The sequence below is a fragment of the Bombus huntii genome, unplaced genomic scaffold (genome assembly GCF_024542735.1).
Source record: "Bombus huntii isolate Logan2020A unplaced genomic scaffold, iyBomHunt1.1 ctg00000059.1, whole genome shotgun sequence".
NCBI classification, from domain to species: Eukaryota; Metazoa; Arthropoda; class Insecta; order Hymenoptera; family Apidae; genus Bombus; species Bombus huntii.
The window spans coordinates 916,775-937,427 of record NW_026099320.1 but is presented as its reverse complement, the minus strand read 5'-3'; the positions used below and the strand labels follow the sequence as shown (position 1 = coordinate 937,427).

The window sequence follows — 20,653 nt, the reverse complement described above, 5'->3', positions numbered from 1 at the left end:
ATACCTTACTGGAGTTTTCTTAATACGTGTAGATCTCCTAGGATTGTTTGAGCTTTCAATACTACTATTATTTTCATCTTTCCTACCTTCTAACTCTTCCTTATCCATACCGACCAATGAATAGTTATCTTCGCTATCATTTCTATCTGCCTCTGATGAATTTTCCTCAAAACCGATACATTTAGTGTCTGTCTCTATGACCTCTACATGTCTAGCTATTGTTATTTTCCCACCTAATAAGACTCTGTATCCTACTTCACTATATCCTAATAGAATTCCCATATCTGCCTTCTTGTCCCATTTGGAAACTCTTTTTTGTTCTGGCCTTCTTACAAAAACTTTACTTCCATATAGATGTAGATTTTTAACACTTGGTTTTTTCCCGAAGAATATTTCAAAAGGTGTCTTTCTTTCTATAGTATTCGCTAATATTCGATTTTTCAAGTATGCCGCTGTACAAACTATTTCCGGCCAGTACCTTTTATGTACTTTCGCTTCCGCTAACAGGCAACGCGCCATGTCCATCACTGTTCTATTATACCTTTCCGCTGTCCCGTTTAATTCATGTACGTATGTTGGGCAATTATTTATTCTTATACCTTTATCCCTAGCAAATTTATAAATTCGATTATTTAAATATTCTTTACCATTATCGCATCTTAATATTTTTAACCTCTTGCCCGTTAAATTTTCGGCTTCATTTACGAACTGTACGAAAGAATCAAAGACCTCATCTTTTGATTTTATACAATAGATCCTAGCTATTTTACTATAATCATCGATAAATGAAATGAAATATTTTTCTCCATTGAATCCGGTGGTCTTAAAGGGACCACATACGTCCGTATGAATAATTTCCATTATTTCCCTAGCCTTAGTTCGATTATTTTTGAAAGGTAAGTTATGCATTTTGCTTTCTATACACACCCTACATTTCAAAAGTTCCTTTTCAAATTCATTCGGTATGCCAGTCACTAGCTGCTCTTTACCCAAAATCTCTAAATATTTAAAATTTACGTGTCCTAGCATCCTATGCCATCTTTCCTTTTTACTCATACCACTACGTTCGGCGCTGTTTACTAAGTGCTTCTTCCCTTTCAATATACTTTTTATTCTATATGTCCCATTCTCTTTGAACGCTACAGCTGTAAGTTTATTATCCTCATCTATTACTTTCGCAATATTTCCTTTGGAAATAACCGTATTCTTATTGTCTGTTAGTTTACCTAAACTAATCAAATTTGCGGACATTTCTTTCGCGCAAAATACTTTCCTCATATTTATTTCATTTTGTTTTCCGAATGCTTCAAAATAACTTATAACATTCCCAACTTTTGTCGCTTTTATCGGTCTATTATCGCCTAAATATATATTTACCGGTTCTTTTAGGTCGATAGATTTATCGAAATAATTTATATTATTAATTATGTGATCGGTACAACCGCTATCTAATAGCCACACTATTTCGTTCTTACTTATTTCATTCGTCTCACTGCTGTTTGCTGCGTGCGCCGTTGCTGTCCATATGCCTGCTCTTGAGTTTCCATGCTCGCCCGTGCCGGTTCTTGATTGATGATGAAAGTTTCCACGTCCTCTGCTCGTATTGCCTTTGTTCCCTCTTCCTCTGTTTCGACCACGTGTTGGCCCATGCCAATAGCCGTTACTGCTTCCCGCTTGGACGCCATTTTGACACTCTCTCGCAAAGTGTCCTAATCTTCCACATCTGAAGCATCCTTCCTTTTTTGCAGAAAAGGCGTTGGTTTGCCTTTCTCCTCGATTGGATTTATTTTTCTTCTCTGCTATCTCTATTTTATTTTTTACATACGCTACCGTTTGATCCTCTTCTTTCAATGCGTCTATTATGTCCGCTATGTAGCTGTATTCTTCGGGTAACGTATTCAGCATGTAATTCAGCTTTTCCCTCTCACTTACTTGTGCGCCCGCACTTTTTAATTCATTGATTAATTTTTCAAAGTCGTTAAAGAATGATGCTGAATCACTGTAGTTCTCCAGTCTTATGTTTTCCAATCTCCTTCTGCATACGATCTGCAGTGCCGTCGACTCTTTCAAGTACATTTCATCGAACCTTTTTATTATATCATACGCCGTTTTTCCTTCCCTAACATACTCCAATTGTCTGTTCGATATTGCACTATAAATTATATTAATTGCCTTCAAGTCCTTTTTGTCCCAGTCTTCATCGTCTCTTTCGTTCTTCATTCTAGTTGTAACAACCTCGCATTCCTTATATTCGAGAAACATCGTGATTCTTTGCTTCCACATTCCATAATCCTCACCATCGAATATAGGTATCATGATTTCCGATCTCTCCATTTTAATTGATTCTTCTTTTTTTTCTTTTCTTACTCAAGCGTTCCTACGTGCTCGAAGTATATTTTTTCCTCTGACAGTTTTTTTTTCTTTACTGAAAACTCACTCGCAAGATCGTAACCACGCACTAAATATCTTGCAAAACTAGTAACCACGCTCTGCTACCATGTTAAGGAAATTCGAGGATTTGGGAATACAAATAATTGACTATATTTCCCACACAACAGTTATACATCTATATTCCACTCTGAAAAACGTCTTGCACGCACGCTGGTCGCCAACCGACTATCCTAGATTCTTCTAACATCTGGCAACAGTCTTTTGTCTCCACTAAGACCTTGACGCCCTCTAACCCTTACACACACACTCTCATGTAGAGTGTAAATGTATCTCTTCCCTAACAATTTCAATTCTTTGAATTTTGTTTGAATTATTGTTAATTACAATCACAATTTCTGATAATATCATGCACACGATTAAGTGTAACCACGCTCTTAATCGTTATCGTTGTCAATTACAATTATAATTCCAAGTTTACTTACATTCATTTTAACGAAACCAATGTTTACTACTAGAACACGCACATATTCGTACAACGATGTTAAAAATCTGAGCATAATGGAAATGTACGTACAGCAGATACTCACAGGAAAAACCAACGAGACTAATAATAAAATCAATGAATTAGAAAAAAAGAGCTATAGACAAATATCTTATAATATACCGTGGCATAATCTGCAATTTATTATAAAATAATTGATCCGAGCAGTATCAATTATAAAAGAAGATGGCTGAATGTGATAGACACTGTCGAATACTAATCAAATATAATCATTTAGTTAATCTTTAAGATTTAAGTTAAGATACATCTTTGAGGAATCAATAAGTGTTTCGCTAATAGCCTAATAGATCTCTTGATAGATCAAACGAAGAAATACCTAACCGCGATTACAGCCAATTGGTACATATTATTCGATACATAATTAATATTTGTATCACGTACAGCGATGCAAGTGGTATTGAAGAAAATAGCCATTTTACGTTACAACTATAACGAGTAAATTTACTCGTTTAACTTGAGAGGAATTAAAAAGGTACCTGACTTTTAAATAAGCATTAAATAAGAAATTTAAATATCGCAGACGGTGATGTAGGTGTTATTCAAGAAAAGAGAACATTTTATTTTGTAATTAGCACGAGTAAATGAACGAATATCGATAATATAATATAATGATTAATATGAATTTTATCTGGCTGATTATTTAAATACCATAACATATTTCACAGTAACGTCATCGACTGCCGTTAGGCTCTTTTCCCTTTTTGTTCAAACTAATTGATAGTCGAAAACTAGTATCAAGGAGGTGTGAATTTAGTCTTAGTTTGTAGAAACTATTAAAATGATAAAAATGGATACCGTATTAAATCGTCGAAGGCGCCAATTTACGATAAAAATTAAGAAATTGTTCAATTTGATTTTGTTATAATGGAAAACCCGTCCTTTGCTATGTCAAGAGATCGTTAACGTTTGATTGACATCTCGACACCTTGTCAAGATATATAAGGAACGCGAGAAGTCGCGCGCGAACTCTTTCGTGCCTGAAATTCCGGACAGTGAACATCCAAGAAGAATTTAAATATAAGGTAAATAAAAAAAAATATCAAATAACAACATTGTAACTAGTAATTTATAACGTCTAAGTCATTAATTTACAATACTTGAGAAATTAATTTATAATATTTAAGCTATTAATTTATAACATTTAAGCCATTAATATATAACATATAAGCAATTAATTTATAACGTCTAAACTATTAATTTATAACATTTGTTGAGATATGTATAATTTTCTGTGTTGGACTGGGTTAAGTGTGTAGTAGAGATACTTGTATGTGAATATCAGCGTGTGGATGTATGTGTGTGCGCGGCGTCTCGAAAACAGATGAATGTAAACTGTTCAGTCGTTTAACAGTCGGGTATAGAAGAAAGTGCTGAGACGCGCGCAAGTGTGTATCGATGAATATATAAGAAATCGTCCATGAAATAAATAGATTACTATTTTAATATTAATCCTCAGTATAAATTTAGTGTTCTTATAACATTATTTCGGCTTCAAAGATCCACAATTGTCAAAAACATTTGTGCTATTAATTTATAACATTTAAGCTATTAATTTACAACATCTAAGCCATTAATTTACAATATTTGAACTGTCATTTTATACATGTAAGTTATTAATTTATAACATTTAGGCTATTAATTTACAACATCTTAGCCATTAATTTACAATATTTGAACTATTATTTTATACATTTGAGCCATTAATTTATAACATTTAAACTATTAATTTATAACATTTAAGCCATTAATTTATAACATTTAAGCTATTAATTTTCAACATCTAAGCCAATAATGTACAACATTTAAACTGTTATTTTATACATTTAAACTATTAATTTATAACATTTAAGCTATTCATTTATACCTTCTAAGCCATTAATTTATAACATTTAAGCCATTAATCTAAAACAATTACATCATTAATTCTTAACAGTTATACCAATAATTTATAACAACATTTTCCCATTAATTCAATGTAATTATGCTCTTAATTTATAACAGTTGTACCCTTAATCGGAAGTAACTCTACATTCATTGATTTTAATCAATACCATAAATTCGTAGTGAGTGAATTAAAGATTTATTTTGCTTTATTTTATTAACGAAATCTATCAAGTCTTTGAAGTGCTATTTCATTTCCATATAGCATTATATTTTAACTCTGAATACAGTATTCAATTTCCAATTTCACTATTTCGTATAAAATCTGTGGTAACACAGAGTGTCGATGTATGTAACGATATATGGTATAACGTTATAACGTATTACTTTACATGATATAACTTTATAACGTATTACGTTTTATGGTATGACGTTATAACGTATTACGTTATATGGGACGACGTTATGACGTATTACGTTTTATGATATAACGTTATAACGTATCACGTTATATCTTATAACGTTATAACGTTATAACGTAATACGTTATATGCTATAACTTTATAACGTAATACGTTATATGGTATAACGTTATAACGTATCACGTTATATGGTATGACGTTAGAACGTATTACGTTATATGGGATGACGTTATAACGTATTACGTTATATTCAATAACGTTACAACGTCATACGTTGTATGCTATGACGTTATAACGTATAACGTTATATGCTATAACTTTATAACGTATATCGTTATATGCTATAACTTTATAACGTAATACGTTATATGGTATGACGTTATAAAGTATTACGTTATATGGGATGACGTTATATCGTAATACCTCATATGGTATGCCGTTATAACGTATTATGTTAAATGGTATGACGTTATAACGTATTACGTTATATGGTATAACGTTATAACGTATTACGTTATATGGTATGACGTTAGAACGTATTACGTTATATGGGATGACGGTATAACGTATTACGTTATATGGTATGGCGTTATAACGTATTACGTTATATGGTATGACGTTAGAACGTAATACGAAATCGCCAAGGTTGAACCTAACTATTTTAGCTTTGTTTTCGTCGAACCTGTCCTTATCGTATTTGGCGCTTGCTTCTATATTCTTTATCGCCTGCTGTCTTACATGGGAGATATTTACTTCTCTTTCTTCGATATTGTCGCGTAGGGATAAGCCGTAGGGTCTCGCTGTTTTACCGATTAGTAGTTCCAACGGGCTTGACTTAGTCACGCGGTTGGTGGTACAATTTAGGGCCAGTTGTATTTCCCCGATCGCGTCTTGCCAGTGGTTTCTATTGTTGTGTTTTTTAGCGTACTCATAATACGCTCCACCTGTCCGTTGGCCCTACTAGCTCCGGTCGCAATTAAATGGAGTTTAATGTATTTATCTTGCCAAAAGTCTCGAAATTCTTTGCCCGTAAAACATCTTCCCTGATCCGCTATTATCCGGCAGGGAGTGCCGAACAAAAATATAGCGGACTTAAGCGCTTTAATGGTGTTAACGGAGTCTATCTTACGGGTATAGTGCAAGTATACGAACTTAGTAAAGGCGTCGACCAACACAATGACGTATTCCTTCGAATCGTTTTTACCGCTTAATTTGCCCGTTATGTCCATATGAACCGTATGCCAATGTATACTGGTCTTATGTATGGGGTGTAATTCGGCTTGTACTCTACCCGAACTTGCCTTTGAAACTCGACAAGCATGACAGTTCTCTACGAATTTGCGAACATACTTCGCCATTCCTTCGAACCAGTAATACTCGTACAGTTTCGCAAGCGTTTTATCCCAACCTAAGTGCATAATGGACTGGTGCACATGGTTAATAACAGACCACCTAAACCCTCTCGAAACGATGGGCAGGCAGAGAGTTCTACCTTTTCTCTGTATTTTACGATGAAGGGTGCCGGACCGTAACTCATACGTATTCGCGACGTCTTCCGCGAGCTCTTCGTTTTGTAATTTATCGACGATCTCAGAAATTTGTGGGTCGCGACGTTGTTCCGCTAGTAGCCAATCGTCGAAGATTTCGGTTAGGTTAATTTCTTTCTCTACAATTTTGCTGAACGTACTGCGATCCAAGTCTACGGGATTTCGCGAAAAGAAATCTACGTGGGCCATTCGTTTACCTTCCCGGTACATAATGTCAAAGGTAAAAGTTTGCAGGTAAGCCCACCATCTGTAAACCCTGTCGTTCAAGTGTACCTTATTACTGGACGCTTTCAGGGAGTTGCAATCGGTGACAACGAGAAATTCTCGTCCGTGTAAGTAATGACGGAAGTGCTTGACGACGTTTACAACTGCTAACGTTTCCAATTCGTAGGAATGATACCTAGACTCCGCAGGGCTAGTTCTTTTGCTGTAATATTCCACTACTCGATTTTTACCTTCGACCCTGTGCATTAAAATGGCTCCATATCCTTCCGAGCTAGCGTCCGTATGTAGTTCTATGGGGTAATTGGGGTCAAATATCATTAGCACCGGCGCGTCAGTCAGGACGGAAATTACCTTTTGTCTTATCTGTTCGTGCCTATCCGTCCAAGGTATATTCTTGTTATTCGAGGTAAGTGCATACAGGGGTTTCATTACTTGTGAAAGTTTGGGAATGAAGTTTCGGAAATAAGAGGCCAAACCTATGAATTGCCTAAGTTGTGTGACGGTCGACGGTGCAGGTAAAGAACTCAAGGCTTGTATTTTACCCGGGTTTGGACGGACTTCTCCGTTACGAATTACATATCCCAAGTAGAGTACCGATGTCTTTAAAGAGCAGCATTTTGAAAAGTTAAAGGAGAATCCGGCTTTCACGAGGGTATCTAATACGGTGCTCAACCTTTCTAGGGCTTGATCTACTGAGTCGACAATAATTAGGACGTCGTCCAAGTAAACAACAACGAACGAATACGCGAGGTCGCCTAAGGCGTTGAGAATGGCCCTCTGGAAAACGGATGGTGCATTTTTCAATCCGAACGGCATAGTCACGTACTCGTATTGCCCGTCGGGTGTAACGAACGCCGTATATTCCGTCGAATTAGGATGAATGGGAATCCGCTGGCCATGTCCAGGCTAATGAAGTATCTCGCCTTCTGCAATCTCGCGATTTGATCCGCGATGAGGGGTAGGGAATACCGGTTCGCGACCGTATTTTTATTTAATGCCCGAAAATCTACGCACAGTCTGTCTGAGCCGTCTTTCTTCTTTACAAGTAAGATAGGGCTCGCGAACGGTGAGTTGCTCGGCCTCACGATTTTTGCTCTAATTAACTCGTCTATTCTCTCACGCACTATCCTACGCTCTTCTTCGCTAAGTCGGTAAGGACTTCTTTGCACGGTGACATTAGGATCGATTAACCGTATTTCTAACTGGCCCGTGCTTACGCGAGTACGTGGGAAGCCCGTAATGAATGAATTTTTGAATTTCTCGAGAACAGAAATTAACCGACTTTTATCGTTACCAACCACGTCAGTGTCAACCGCATTGATATTGATCTCGTTTTTGGAGGTTTTACTACAGGCATTAATAGTCTTCGTTTTACAAATATCGACACTATTTCGTGTAATAGTTACATCAAAACCCTGGCTTAAGATCTCGCGGTCAATCATGATATCATAATGCAAGTGACTATCGGCCAGAACGTGAAAGATTATCTCCAATGTAAAACAGTTAATGCGTACCGTAGATAAGATCTGGGATGTACTCTTAACGCAGGTGTTTCCTATTCCTCGCATAACTACTATATCTGTCGTTCTCCTACCGGAGAATTTCGGAGCGACAGATTCTCTAATTAATGAGCACTCGGCTCCGGAATCGAAGTAAAATGGGAACGACTCACCCAGATGACTTAAACTACCGGCTGGGGACTCCACCACGCAGGAGTTGACTTTACGCTCATCCTTGGGGCTTGGTCTACCGTCCCGTCGTGCCGGGCAGTTAGGTGTGATATGGCCTTCCGCATGCCACCTGTAGCAAACCGCCTTGGACGGTGCGGCCGGTCGGCTTCCTTCCTGGCGTCGTGCATCCCTCTGCTGTTCGTTCTGCATCCTCTTGCGGCAGTCCTTTATTCTGTGTCCGAGAGTACCACAGTAATGACACCTCGTCTGGTGGCCCGATAACTTGCGTCGCTTAGCTTCGGGTTCCGCCGGTGCATCTCTCGGCGAAAATGTCGACTCTTCTTCGTAACAAAAGGGTCGCATTTCGCTCAGAAATTGGTCCTCCGTTCTGATATCGCTCGTGAGGGCCAATCGTTTAAGACGTTGGTCGTGTGGAATTAATATGTAGAGAATGACAGCGTTAAGTATTTCGTCTAGCGTAGAATGTTGCCACCGCGTCTGCAGGAGGGAACGGACACGGCCGGCAAACGCCCCCGTGGATTCGCCCACTCCCCGCGGTTCCCTGGATACCTTGATTAACGATGAGGACGTCGTCTCTCGGCCACCGAAATGTATAAGGAATCGTTCCTTAACGGTAGACCAAGTAACCTCTCCGTCTCCCGTCATTCGTGCCAGCCAATGTGCTGCAGAACCCTGTAGAGAGTCACTTAAGGCAGAGTATAGCGCGTCATCTCGTAGGAGGTTGTTCTTCATGGCCCTACTAACAGCCGCGCACCACGCGGCTGGGTCGGCGCCTGCGACTTCTGGGTTAAAATGTGGTAATTTGGTGGCTCCCGTATTTGGCCTTTGCATTAGCGTATGAATTAGGTTGTTCATGACAGCGACCTGCCCTTCCAGCGCTCGAAGCCGTTCTGATCCCACTTCTGATGTCGGATTGGCACTGGGAGTGGGGTTGTGAGCGTCAAAGGAATCTTCTCGAGGATTAGCCATTGATACGGTACACACAGGTGTAGTTTATTGCAATGATAGAATTAGTACAGTCTCGACAATTGATCACGGCGGTTCGGCACTCGCGACACGAGTGACGATGCTCTCGGGCTCAATAACGAATCCGCGGCCAACGGGATGACAACAGAACGTACTCACAAAGTCTAAGTCTGGTTAAAACGTGAAATAACCACTGATCGCGAAGACGTTACTCTTTTATCGATGAGATCGCGAGCGAGAATGCCTTTCCCGTCCCGATGGTGCCACAGAGGAAAACTATAATGGGGTGTGTCTAAGGATACGAGATCATCGGATTCGTCGAGAAAAGCCTTCGTTCAGAAAGTAAGGGAAATTGGCGTTGCTGCTAATTGGTCAATCTCCATATCGGTGGTTAGAAAAAGATGCTAGCCGCCCTCGAGGGAAAGTTGCTAGCCGCCCTCGAGGGAAAGTTGCTAGTGGGAGACGCCGCTCGTTGAAAAATATGTCTCCCCTATCTTCCCGTAGTTGGGACAGAGACTGTTTGTCTGTTTGAAGGACTTTAGTTAACTAAACCTTAAGATTTATAACGGGCCCTCGGGCTAGCCGAACATGTACTGCGGAGACGCGTCGACATCTGGCAATCATCTTACTCGAAGAATAGGATCTGCGTGTGGCAAGCTACGGGACAGAAACCGTTGGAATGTTTACTGCCACGTGCCGCTACAAATCTTTCTTTTAAGGAGAGCTATAGTATAATTGTCGCCTTGAGCCCAAGCTCATTGTCACAAGTCTCAAACAAATACAATTGGTTAGAATGACGGCAAATCGTTTAGTTACAACTGTAGATTTTAATTACAATGTTTTTATGGATTTTCCCGAGGTTTCAGAGGGAAGGCACCGGTGTCCTCTTATGTCCGACATATATAAATTATATTTAGGAAGTTTGGGATAGTTTAAAGATGAAATAAATTGCTTTTTAAGTTTAATCTCTTACTTTCGACGAAATCAAGTTTCTCTGGAATTTGATGGAGTTTAAGATTTGATATCGGTGTCGTAGGAGTTATGTGACACTTTAAGGTGGAATAAATCTAGCGAGGAGTTTAAGGTGCGGCAAAGGAGCGTGGAATGTTGCAATAGAAATTTATTGCAGTGTTAGTGCATTGGTAGATTGATCAAATTTACGTGTAGCGTGGGTAACCAATGGTAAATATTTTGCAATGTGTATAATTTCTCAGTAATCTGAAGCTTATAAAATCTATTGACAACTAATGGAAATTGTTGATTTAACAGATCAATTTTAAATTCCTCGTTAATCTAAATTTTTTTAATCCTATTTACAGCTAAACCTTACGACGAAAAATTAACGAAGTGGAATAAAAATGGCATTGTGATTCTTCTCGTCGTGTATTGGTGTCACATCAAATTTAAGAGACAGTTTTACTTGCGGATGCTGCATGTTACGTTGGTGAAGTCGACGAAAGCGTAAAATAGGAACTCGTCCGAAATACACTAACGCGGAAGGTTAAATTTAACGCAAAAGGCTGAGAAATTAGTTTAGAACTCGAAGTTTCATTGGTACGACGCTCTTGAAACGCATTCAAAGAGGTCGGCGACCTCGAAAGGGGATGAACGCAACTGTTTCGTGGGAATTTCTTATTGTGGCTTATTTGGATGAAGCTGCTTTAAAATCAGCGCTGGATTCGTCTGTATTTTGCCCGGAAATCATAAAATGTTTAGGCCAGGCGACTCCATGTACAGAAAATGTTATGTCCACTTTTTACGTCCGTAGAATTCAACTCTTTACTACTATGCACTTCTTCTCCAAAAAAATATCGCGTTTCAATATTAAAAAAGTTTCAATAATATACTATCCATTAGAAGAATGATAACCTGATAACCTTACGAATTATTAGTATTAACAAATTCTTATTGTCGTATAGAAATGCCAACTATTGCTTTGGTAAAACAAACAAAGGAATTTTACAGGTAAATTTTACAAATTACAAGTCATCTTATAACGCAAAATACGACGTGTAAAATTGTCTCAATTTATTAATAGTATTAATAAATTATTATGATAAAAGATGCAGGAATCTTAGCCTCATGAGAAATTAGAGATGAAAATGAGTGGGAAAAGATTAATCGAGGACACAATAGTATTATTCCAGGAAGTGCTAGTTCTTCCTAGATTCCGGTTACAATGTTCTTAACGCGTGGAAATTAGTCTTGACCAGGAAACATCTATAACGGCATGTATTTTCTGCCGTGATTGTAAATCTGTTTGGAACATGCGGTTTGTCCGTTAATCTAGGCGCTGTTGTTCAATTGAGTCAATATTATTTGTTGGTAGATTAGTGTGTGCAAGAGCGCTCTATCCATTATTGACCAATTCGAGCACGTATTGGTAAATTTCACACCGGCAATTACGGTGAAATCGTTCGTGGTCGCTGGAAATTGGCAGTATCGTTTGCGGTCGTGAGCTGATTGACACTGCGTGAGCGGGGAATTATGTGAAGCAGCTTTGCTTTGTCGTTTCATGCATTTAATAGGTTTACGGCGGTGGACAGAGTTTGTAAAAAATGAAGACAAGGTAGAAAAAGATTATTTTTCATTTTTTACCATTAGATTATTTTCAAAGTGATCTTTTCAGTGAAATATGATTGACAAAAAATAAGATATATAATTGAATCATTATAGAAAATAGAATAATATTGATAATAAAGAAATAAAAATCAATTATAGAATAACATATAATAATAATAATAACAATAATGTGGATAGACTTTATGTTTACTTTTATATGTATAATGATACTGTTTGATCCTTGAATTAAAGTTAAGATTAACGTTGCGATTATGATTATCCCTTGTCTGACTAAATATATTTGAAGTATCAATTACAGTAGAATTTTTGAAAGATTCTTGGCTGTTAAACAAAAAACTGGTTCCTTTATATTTCGCTCAATTATCATAGAATCGTGAAACTGACTTTCACTTCAAGTTTTGTCTGTTTCAGGAGTAACAAGTACCTGCAAAAATCATCCATCAGCCGGATATGTGCTGTCGGAGGGTTTTTCATTAGCATTCCCGTCTTTCTAACTGGTAAGAACCAATTCCTTCAATTCTGTCAACTTTAACCTTTTGAAAGATACTAGTACATAAGTTATACTTTTAATTTTTCTTGAATTCAGGCATGAATCTAAAAGATACTGTGAACTATCTCTGAGTGTATGAAATCAGTTTAGAAATCCAATGGAAATAAAGTTAATTTTAACGCCGAATAGTCATTATTTTTCTTAGAAAAATAAAAATGATCGTCTTTTAGGGAAGTTTTAACAGATTAATTTATAAAGAGCTGAAACAGAATATTCATGTCATGCATGAATACGGCTGGTGGATGGATCGAGATCTAATCTAAAGTTTACGTTGTGTCATGCTAGTTTACACAGCTATCATTCGCTCGATCGATCGTTAAGCTGTTGAACTCGATTCAAGACGGACATTTTGGCTCTGTTCAGAAGAAAACTGTGTTTTAATAAATTTGACGGAATAGAAATTATGATAGACTACAATGTTTTTTTAATTATATCATAAAATTTATTTATTTTTTTTTAATGCCATGTTAGAAACTTCAAATACTGTCCAAAACTTCGAACGTAATCGTTTTAGAAATTTGTAAATTACTTAACGACCAAAAATATTGAATTCTCTATTGTCTGAAGATAGATTCTCTATAATTTAAGTAATTTATTCGTCGAGAATTGATATATAAAGACTTAAATAATAAATTAATTGAAAAATAATTTGCGACTAGTATTGAAAATTTCAATGAAAAGCATATGTATATAGTTTACGCTTCGAGAATTATATGTATTGAGAATATGTATTTGCGCTGATTCTTTGTCCCGCTTGTTATGGCATACGTGTTATAATGATCCTCTAACAATGCTTTCAGGTATGATATTGTATACATTCATCCAGTTTTATTCGACGCCGGTGTCACGTAAAATGGATACTTGGGTTGCGAGAGAAAAGAAAGCTGAGTCGTAGCCCAACTATTAATTCTCTTTTATCGAACTTTATTATGACTTTGGCACTTACAGTAGAATAACGTTGAACAGAGAAAGGGGTGTTGTACAAGAACAGCAACTAGAACGAGAACTCCCCGGGCTGGGTGAAGTCTCGGCTTATATACACCCTGGCTTGGGGATGTTGGGGGGTTTGGTGTGGATTCCAAGGAGTCCGAAAGTCGGGGTTGGGGCCTTATCTCTGATGGGGACTAAGATGCGTCGCGGCGTTGGCGTCCGACAGTCGGGAGTCGATGTCTTTTCTCTGAGAGGTAATTGGTGTCACACCGGCAATCGTTACGTCCGTTTTCATAGGCCTTGGCATCGTGTTTTGTGGATGCGCAATGGTCCATAACGTCTTCGTGTGGCAGAGGGTAAGAACATATCGCTATTAAAAAAGAAAACGAACACGTTAAAACACGTCTAAATCATCTTTTATGTGTATTTTACTCGGAAATCATTTTATCGTGAAATTTTGTTTTCAGAGTTACCATAATTTATCTGGTAGAGTTCATAAAAATTTTTCTGAAATCAATTGCAAGCTTTTAGGAAACCAGGATTTTTCACATTTTTAAGAAGCGTTATAATTATATTGCTGATCTTTATTTTATTCGTGCGAAATTGAAAAGTACGCAAATGGCGCAAAATGCATAAAATGCGCTAAAATATACGTATATAAGAAAACAAATCTCGATTAAAATTTTATTTCCTTGATTATGTTCGTAAAACTACAAACTTGTATAAAAATACGCATTCTAGTTATAAGTGTTAAAACATTCGATCTAGTCCTTATCACATTCATGAAAACCTCCATTTAACCATTCGTTGTATCAACGAACATTCATATGCAAAACTTACCACCTACCACATCCTCCGCGTATTAATATAATCCCCTTTTATAAATTATACACTTTAGAGTGGACTGGTTGGGTCAGAGTGATATAAGCTTACAAGTTCTCGAGGAGTTCTACCGAAGTTACATTTACGTTTGCATAATTTCACCGAAAAAGATACTCTGTAGAATGACAGGTTCGTTTGTTTATGTGATCCGCGATCGCAACTATTTCAAGGGGATTTTATAAATAACCATACACACGATATTCAGTGTATTTTCGTATTCTCGTTTATTTTTGGGAGATTTGTAAAACTGTTGAACAAAATAATTGAGTAACGATTATATTTGCTGAGAAAAAGTCTTTTTCTCTGTACCCCTCCTTCTACTTCAAGCATGTAGTATTGACAATAAGATTGACAATGGCTGAAAGTAATCCAAAAGAGTTTTCACCATGGTTATCGGTAACGAAAAAGATTTGAATCATCTTTAATACTTATTCGTAACTAGAATCATTTCAACTAAAATGTAAATTCTTATATTATAACTTTTTTAATTTGTTATGGCCCCTGACTACAACCTAACCTATCATTCTTATTTCGTAGGAGAAGACGAATGCCGTGAAGGCGTTAGCGCGCGAACAGTGCGAAGCGGCGGTACAGCTGCAGCGTCAGCAGCAGCTGCAACAGCACCAGAACCAGCACCAGCTACAACAGCAACAACAACTACGTGGCCCGTTAACCATCCACCATGCTGGCTGCCCAACGAAAGTCGGGCCCGTGACGAACCAACTAAATACCAGCCACGCAACGCACGGCCGAGCTGCACAGTACCAACACTATCATCACCATCATCATCATCGACACGTGTCAATGTCTCCACCGCTCTTGTTGCTCTCATCGCCAGCTCCGATCGCGGCGACGCACAATCATCTGAACGTGAGCGGACACAGAAACGTGGTTACGCCACCGGATACACCAGCAGATAGATCGCCACCGAGTCCTGGAAATAAGCTAAATAGATCGCAGCATTTGCCACGGGAAGCAACCGGCAGCGTCAGTCCTGGTCTTCCGGCTGCCACATTGGATCTAAGTAGCGCAGCAACCACCAATAGTCCGCATGAATTGTCCACGTTAGTTTAGAAATTTGGTCCGAACATTATATCTTCACATAGGATTGGAGATTAATAGTTGATAGTTAATTTACACATCGATCTTTTTATTTGTAAATTGGGTCGTGGTTTAGAGTTGGTTTGTAAAAATTCGGTCCTAATTGTTAAATGATGAATATTGATTAAGAATAATAGGCATTGATGTACCAATCTTTACTTGAGCACACGCATTGGAGATTTCACTTTTATTCAGTGAAACAGCAACTTCATTACTCGCTTATTCAATACGGCAATTGCATATATTTCATGGACATTTTAACAATGTTTTGAATAATTTCTAACGGTACAATTGTGATGAAGTGAAAAAAATCGTGATAAGAAACAGAGAGAAAAGTTGCTCGTTAATGAATATTGACCAGAAATAAAGTAATTTCTAAAGAATATCCCGAAGACGTCGTAGATATTACGAAAGGAATGATTAATTTATACCCGCGTGTATCTTGCCATTACCATACTATTATTATTATTATTAATATTGTTAGTAGTACTCGATTACATTATTATTAATATTAATATTATTGCCTTATTATTATTAATGTTATGGAACCTCTAGTCCTAGGTTACTTTCGCTGCCACGAAAGGATAAGATTTTCGAATTTTTTACTATTACGTGTAATTCAAGTTTTCCTGTTGCGCATGCGCAGTAGAAAGAAAGTTAGCGGAACTCAAATCTCGAACTATAGAGAGTTGAAAAGTAGTAAAAGTAAAAAAGCACGAATAACATTTGTATTTGTGCTGGATTAAGTTTGATAATTGAAAATTGAGTTTGATGATAACATTTTTTTCGTATTCGCTTTGGTAAATATTAGTTTTATTTAAAATTAAACAAAGCATTTTATGTTTTTCAAATACGGTACATAATCGTAATATCGAATTTTGTAAACTGATAGTAAGAAACTCTATAATTCGAGACTGGAACTTTGATCAAGTTCACATTGAACGTAAACTGACTTAATTTTGTTATTTAAGCGTGTATACTATACGTGTTTGTTCCTTCTTCTCTTGTGCGCAGGCTATAGCTTAATTACTTCCAATAAACGCAGTTATATCGAATCAATGACCGATACAAATTTAGATATTAGGATTATTTAAACAAGAGATTAAAAACTAAAAAGTATTGTTTTTATACTGCATATGTACATATGCAATATGAACGACAGTTTGTGTAATAATATGTCCCCTCTTCTTAGTTTACTTTTGTATATTTTGCGACATTTGATATTAATTTTATGAGGAACGTACTTACACTTTATCTTTGTAATTAAATGTGAAATGAAAGAAAAGAAATGACATGAGAAAAGGAAATTCGATGTATGAGTATATACGAATTGACGGAATTAAAATTTAACGCTATATTTAAATAGAAGACGTGAAATATCTTGTCATCTTAAAATAACTTGATCATTCCTATTCTTTTACATAAAAACACTTTTCGACTGTAACTTAAGAAACATGTCTGCTAACGTGAAACGTGCCAGAAAAAATTAACAACTTCCATTAAATTGGCAAATTTCTCATTAATATCGTAAAACTCGCGTTTACAAAGATCAGATCAGTGTACATAATATACAAAACAAATGCAGAATATATAAATATAGCACATACGTTCTGAATTATATTCGAATTGGGCAGGGTAACCAAGTGAAAATATGTAAATTTCACGATGTGTAATGTACACTTTATCGAACTTGTAAGTAGTGTAGAAATAGAATATTTTACACGTAACAAAATATACAAACGACAATACACAAGTTAAATTATTTGTTAGATCCATGTATAACATGCATAGTACAAAAGTGTTTTAGCTTTATGTACTGGTAATTATGAGAAATACCAACTTAATAGATGTATTTGGTATGTACCTAGTTAAGAAAACAATAAATTATTCTGAACAGATAAAGCGTTTAGTAGCTTGTGAAGTATGAATTTTCGAAAACGCAAGTATTTTATATCTAAGTAGTTAAGAAACGCGAGCAAGGGAAATCAAACAAAGGAACAAAGTTTTTTTGTTTAAAAATATTTAATTTGTTGTTCTATTATCCGAGGTTAGAAGCGATAATGTACAAAATCTGAATAAATAAGATTCTTCAATATTATTGAATTTTAGTTCTAGGGTAAAGTAATATATCCGCATATTTTATTTATATACAATATGTATAAATAATGATGTGATTTGACTAATTTTGTTAAAAGAATATTTGTACTTTTTACGTAAAACTTCAGTCTTTTACAAACTTTCTTGTAATTAATAAACCAGTAAACACAATATTAATAAAATCCATTAAAATTATAAACAAACTCATAAGTTTTAATTTTAGTCCTTAAAGGTTGAAATATTTTGCTCCAATGTCGAGACATTTGTTTTAATCCAAAACATTACTATACTGAATCGATAATGTTGCATGTGCCACGAAAATGATGATAGTGTCAGATAACTTGTTGTGAAACGAAAAAGCATTGCATGTACATTTCTGTTGTTTTGTTGACCATGAGTTTGATGATCTTTTAAACTTGCCCATAGCTAAGAAATCAAACAGTATATCTAAACGAAATTAATTTCAAATTATTTTTTAGGTTCTAAGCTTTTATCTAATCTTTCAGAAGTTGCAAAATTTATTCCACAAGAGTCTTTTTTATCATAACCAAGTACACATCTTAAAACCATTTAAGTCTTCCTTAGTAATTTCTTCTTATCTTTAATAGTAACGAAAATAATTTAGATGAACGTTTTAAAATTGACACCCTGTATATTAAAAATAAAAGATATATTTTCTTCATAATTGGATAGGCTTTTTACAATGGCAATGTACAAATATCAAAATTGCAATTATACTATAACATATGTATATATATAAGCTTCACATTTAAACACAAGATTCTTTATTATATTTTTTTAATACCAATATTTTAATAATTATAACAAGGGTTTTTTAACAAGAGATGTATAACATTGTATACAAATTTTCAAAAACCTATAGATAATTTCAGTTATGCTCTTGCATCATTAATTGTTGATGGAACTCTTACCTCAATTCCATCTAGTTCCTTAGACATTACTATTTGACAGCTTAGCCGTGACCTGAAATTAAATATTATATAACTGAATATGTCAATAAATATATTTATTGCTATACAAATTAATACTAATACACAATAAGATTTCTATTTATCCATTTGAAAATCAACATTGTAAATATGCTAATTCCAACATAGATTTGTAATGATTATAGGGTCATAAATAAAAAACTATGAAAATTTATTATAATTTCAGTTTCGTAGTATTCAGAGATAGCGATTTGAAATTCTACATTGAGATGCAGATTTCGAAATACCCAATACTAACCTGTTTTTACATAAATTTAAATAGAAAAATTCACTTTATAAAATATTAAAAGGTAATAGAATTAATAATGTGAATGATTTGATACTGATTATTATGAACTAACGTATCTGTTAATTCATATGCTAAATCCAACATGTCTAATTCTTCATCTGTTGGTTTGTCAGGAAGTGCATCATAAACTTCTTTCGAAAATATTAAATGGCACGTACTACAAGTTAATGTTCCTTCACAAGCACCTATATCAATTATATTTTAAGATTACAACATACTTATATAATAAAGTATCAAAAGTTAAAAATAATAAGAATATTAAACTTGATAAAAATGAAAATTTTCAAATATTTTCTACCTCAAAATTATTTATTTTAAATTAAGTAAATTATGCTTCTTTAAAACATACCATATCCATCTAAATCAATTTCATTATTTACTACTATGTCTAATATAGTATCTCCAACTTTCCCTTTTGCTTTGATTCTCTCTCCACTTGCTTTAACAAACGTTATATTTACTCTGAAAATAATATTTATGAAAGATAAAAATTATCTCAATATAATTATTTTCTTTATTTTTTGTGTTTCTTCAATTAATCTTCTCTTAATTATACCTTAATTATATGTATCACTTATGATAATAGAAATAATTTAAAAATAAGATATACTTGTCTTAATAATACATAAATAAAATTCGTATATCATATATTTATAACAGTGTTATATTTTTAGTTGTTCACTGTCAATGTTGTTCTTATTAATACTATTCTATTAATACTATGTTATTTTTCTAGATGTTATACTCCTACAAAGAGAAAAATTTCTTAGACATTATTATTAGCATTATTATTTTGACACCAATTTTATATTGGAAGGCAAGTACTGAAATTCTATTAAAAAAAGAAGGAAAGCACAAGAAAATTTGTATCACTTACTCTTGTTTTTCTGAAAGTGGTTGCGTGGTCGATATTCCTCTTGTTGCCTGCAAAAAGGGCAACGTTGTGTTGCTTGTATATTTTGAATAATTTGATGCAATACCGAGAATTGATCTCGAAAATTTTTGTAATTGATTTACTAACGCCATTCCACTGTCATAAATATCATGAGTATGGGACACCCTGACCGAACACCAGATAAGTATTGCGGAAAATATCAATTGTAGATCAATTGTACTTTGTACAAAAACTTCCACGGCATTCTTCGGCTGCTATACTGGGACGTTCCTTTACTGTGATAGGTTATAAAACGATTCCTAACACAAGTGACGTATCTCTACCGGACACGTGCTCTTCGGGCCACACGTTTTATGATACAAGACCAGCAAAATGATCAATGTGTAATTTTACATATCTTACATTTTTTCCAAATGAAATATTGTTTTTATTAAACGTTTAAAACCTCAGGCAACATTTATTTCATCTGATTTCAGTTTTACAAATATATATCTATAATACATATCTGTATAAATTACGGTCTGGTTATATCAAACAGGGACCGACACTCGCTAGGGAAAACTGCCCAAAAATTGAATCGTAAAAACCAATATGAAAGACAACAAATTTCTCGTTCTGCGGAACAAATAGA

General features: G+C 35.3%; 3 protein-coding genes and 2 long non-coding RNA genes across 8 annotated transcripts; 2 read left to right on the top strand and 3 right to left on the bottom strand.

The window, feature by feature from the left end:
- Positions 1-2,739: 2,739 nt before the first annotated feature.
- Positions 2,740-5,281, bottom strand: LOC126875903 (uncharacterized). Its single transcript, XR_007693760.1, has 2 exons — positions 4,893-5,281; positions 2,740-2,868 (listed from the first exon to the last, which is right to left on the bottom strand). It is a non-coding gene; the product is annotated as an uncharacterized LOC126875903 (long non-coding RNA).
- Positions 5,282-7,846: 2,565 nt separating this feature from the next.
- LOC126875853 (uncharacterized) lies at positions 7,847-9,688 on the bottom strand. The gene has a single exon (XM_050638751.1). It carries the CDS (start codon positions 9,686-9,688, stop codon positions 7,847-7,849), a length of 1,842 nt encoding a protein of 613 aa, XP_050494708.1.
- Positions 9,689-11,601: 1,913 nt separating this feature from the next.
- Positions 11,602-13,646, top strand: LOC126875892 (uncharacterized). Its single transcript, XR_007693749.1, has 3 exons — positions 11,602-12,254; positions 12,680-12,765; positions 13,619-13,646. It is a non-coding gene; the product is annotated as an uncharacterized LOC126875892 (long non-coding RNA).
- Positions 13,647-14,457: 811 nt separating this feature from the next.
- On the top strand, positions 14,458-15,704 carry LOC126875852 (protein odd-skipped-like). Its single transcript, XM_050638750.1, has 2 exons — positions 14,458-15,026; positions 15,168-15,704. The coding sequence occupies exons 1-2, from the start codon at positions 14,985-14,987 to the stop codon at positions 15,702-15,704; spliced, it is 579 nt and encodes a 192-aa protein (XP_050494707.1). The 5' UTR covers positions 14,458-14,984.
- Positions 15,705-18,479: 2,775 nt separating this feature from the next.
- LOC126875870 (adrenodoxin-like protein 2, mitochondrial) lies at positions 18,480-20,328 on the bottom strand. 4 transcript variants are annotated; one of them, XR_007693730.1, is made up of 5 exons: positions 20,005-20,328; positions 19,684-19,874; positions 19,477-19,589; positions 19,077-19,312; positions 18,480-18,812 (listed from the first exon to the last, which is right to left on the bottom strand). XR_007693730.1 is itself a non-coding variant. In XM_050638776.1 (4 exons), exons 1-3 carry the CDS (start codon positions 20,151-20,153, stop codon positions 19,122-19,124), a joined length of 453 nt encoding a protein of 150 aa, XP_050494733.1. In that variant the 5' UTR covers positions 20,154-20,319; the 3' UTR covers positions 18,480-18,812; positions 19,077-19,121. The 4 variants fall into 4 exon arrangements, 1 of the variants encoding a protein (XP_050494733.1); XR_007693731.1 differs by having other exon boundaries at positions 19,738-19,874; positions 20,005-20,325; XR_007693732.1 differs by lacking the exon at positions 19,684-19,874 and having other exon boundaries at positions 20,005-20,051; positions 20,149-20,318.
- Positions 20,329-20,653: the final 325 nt, after the last annotated feature.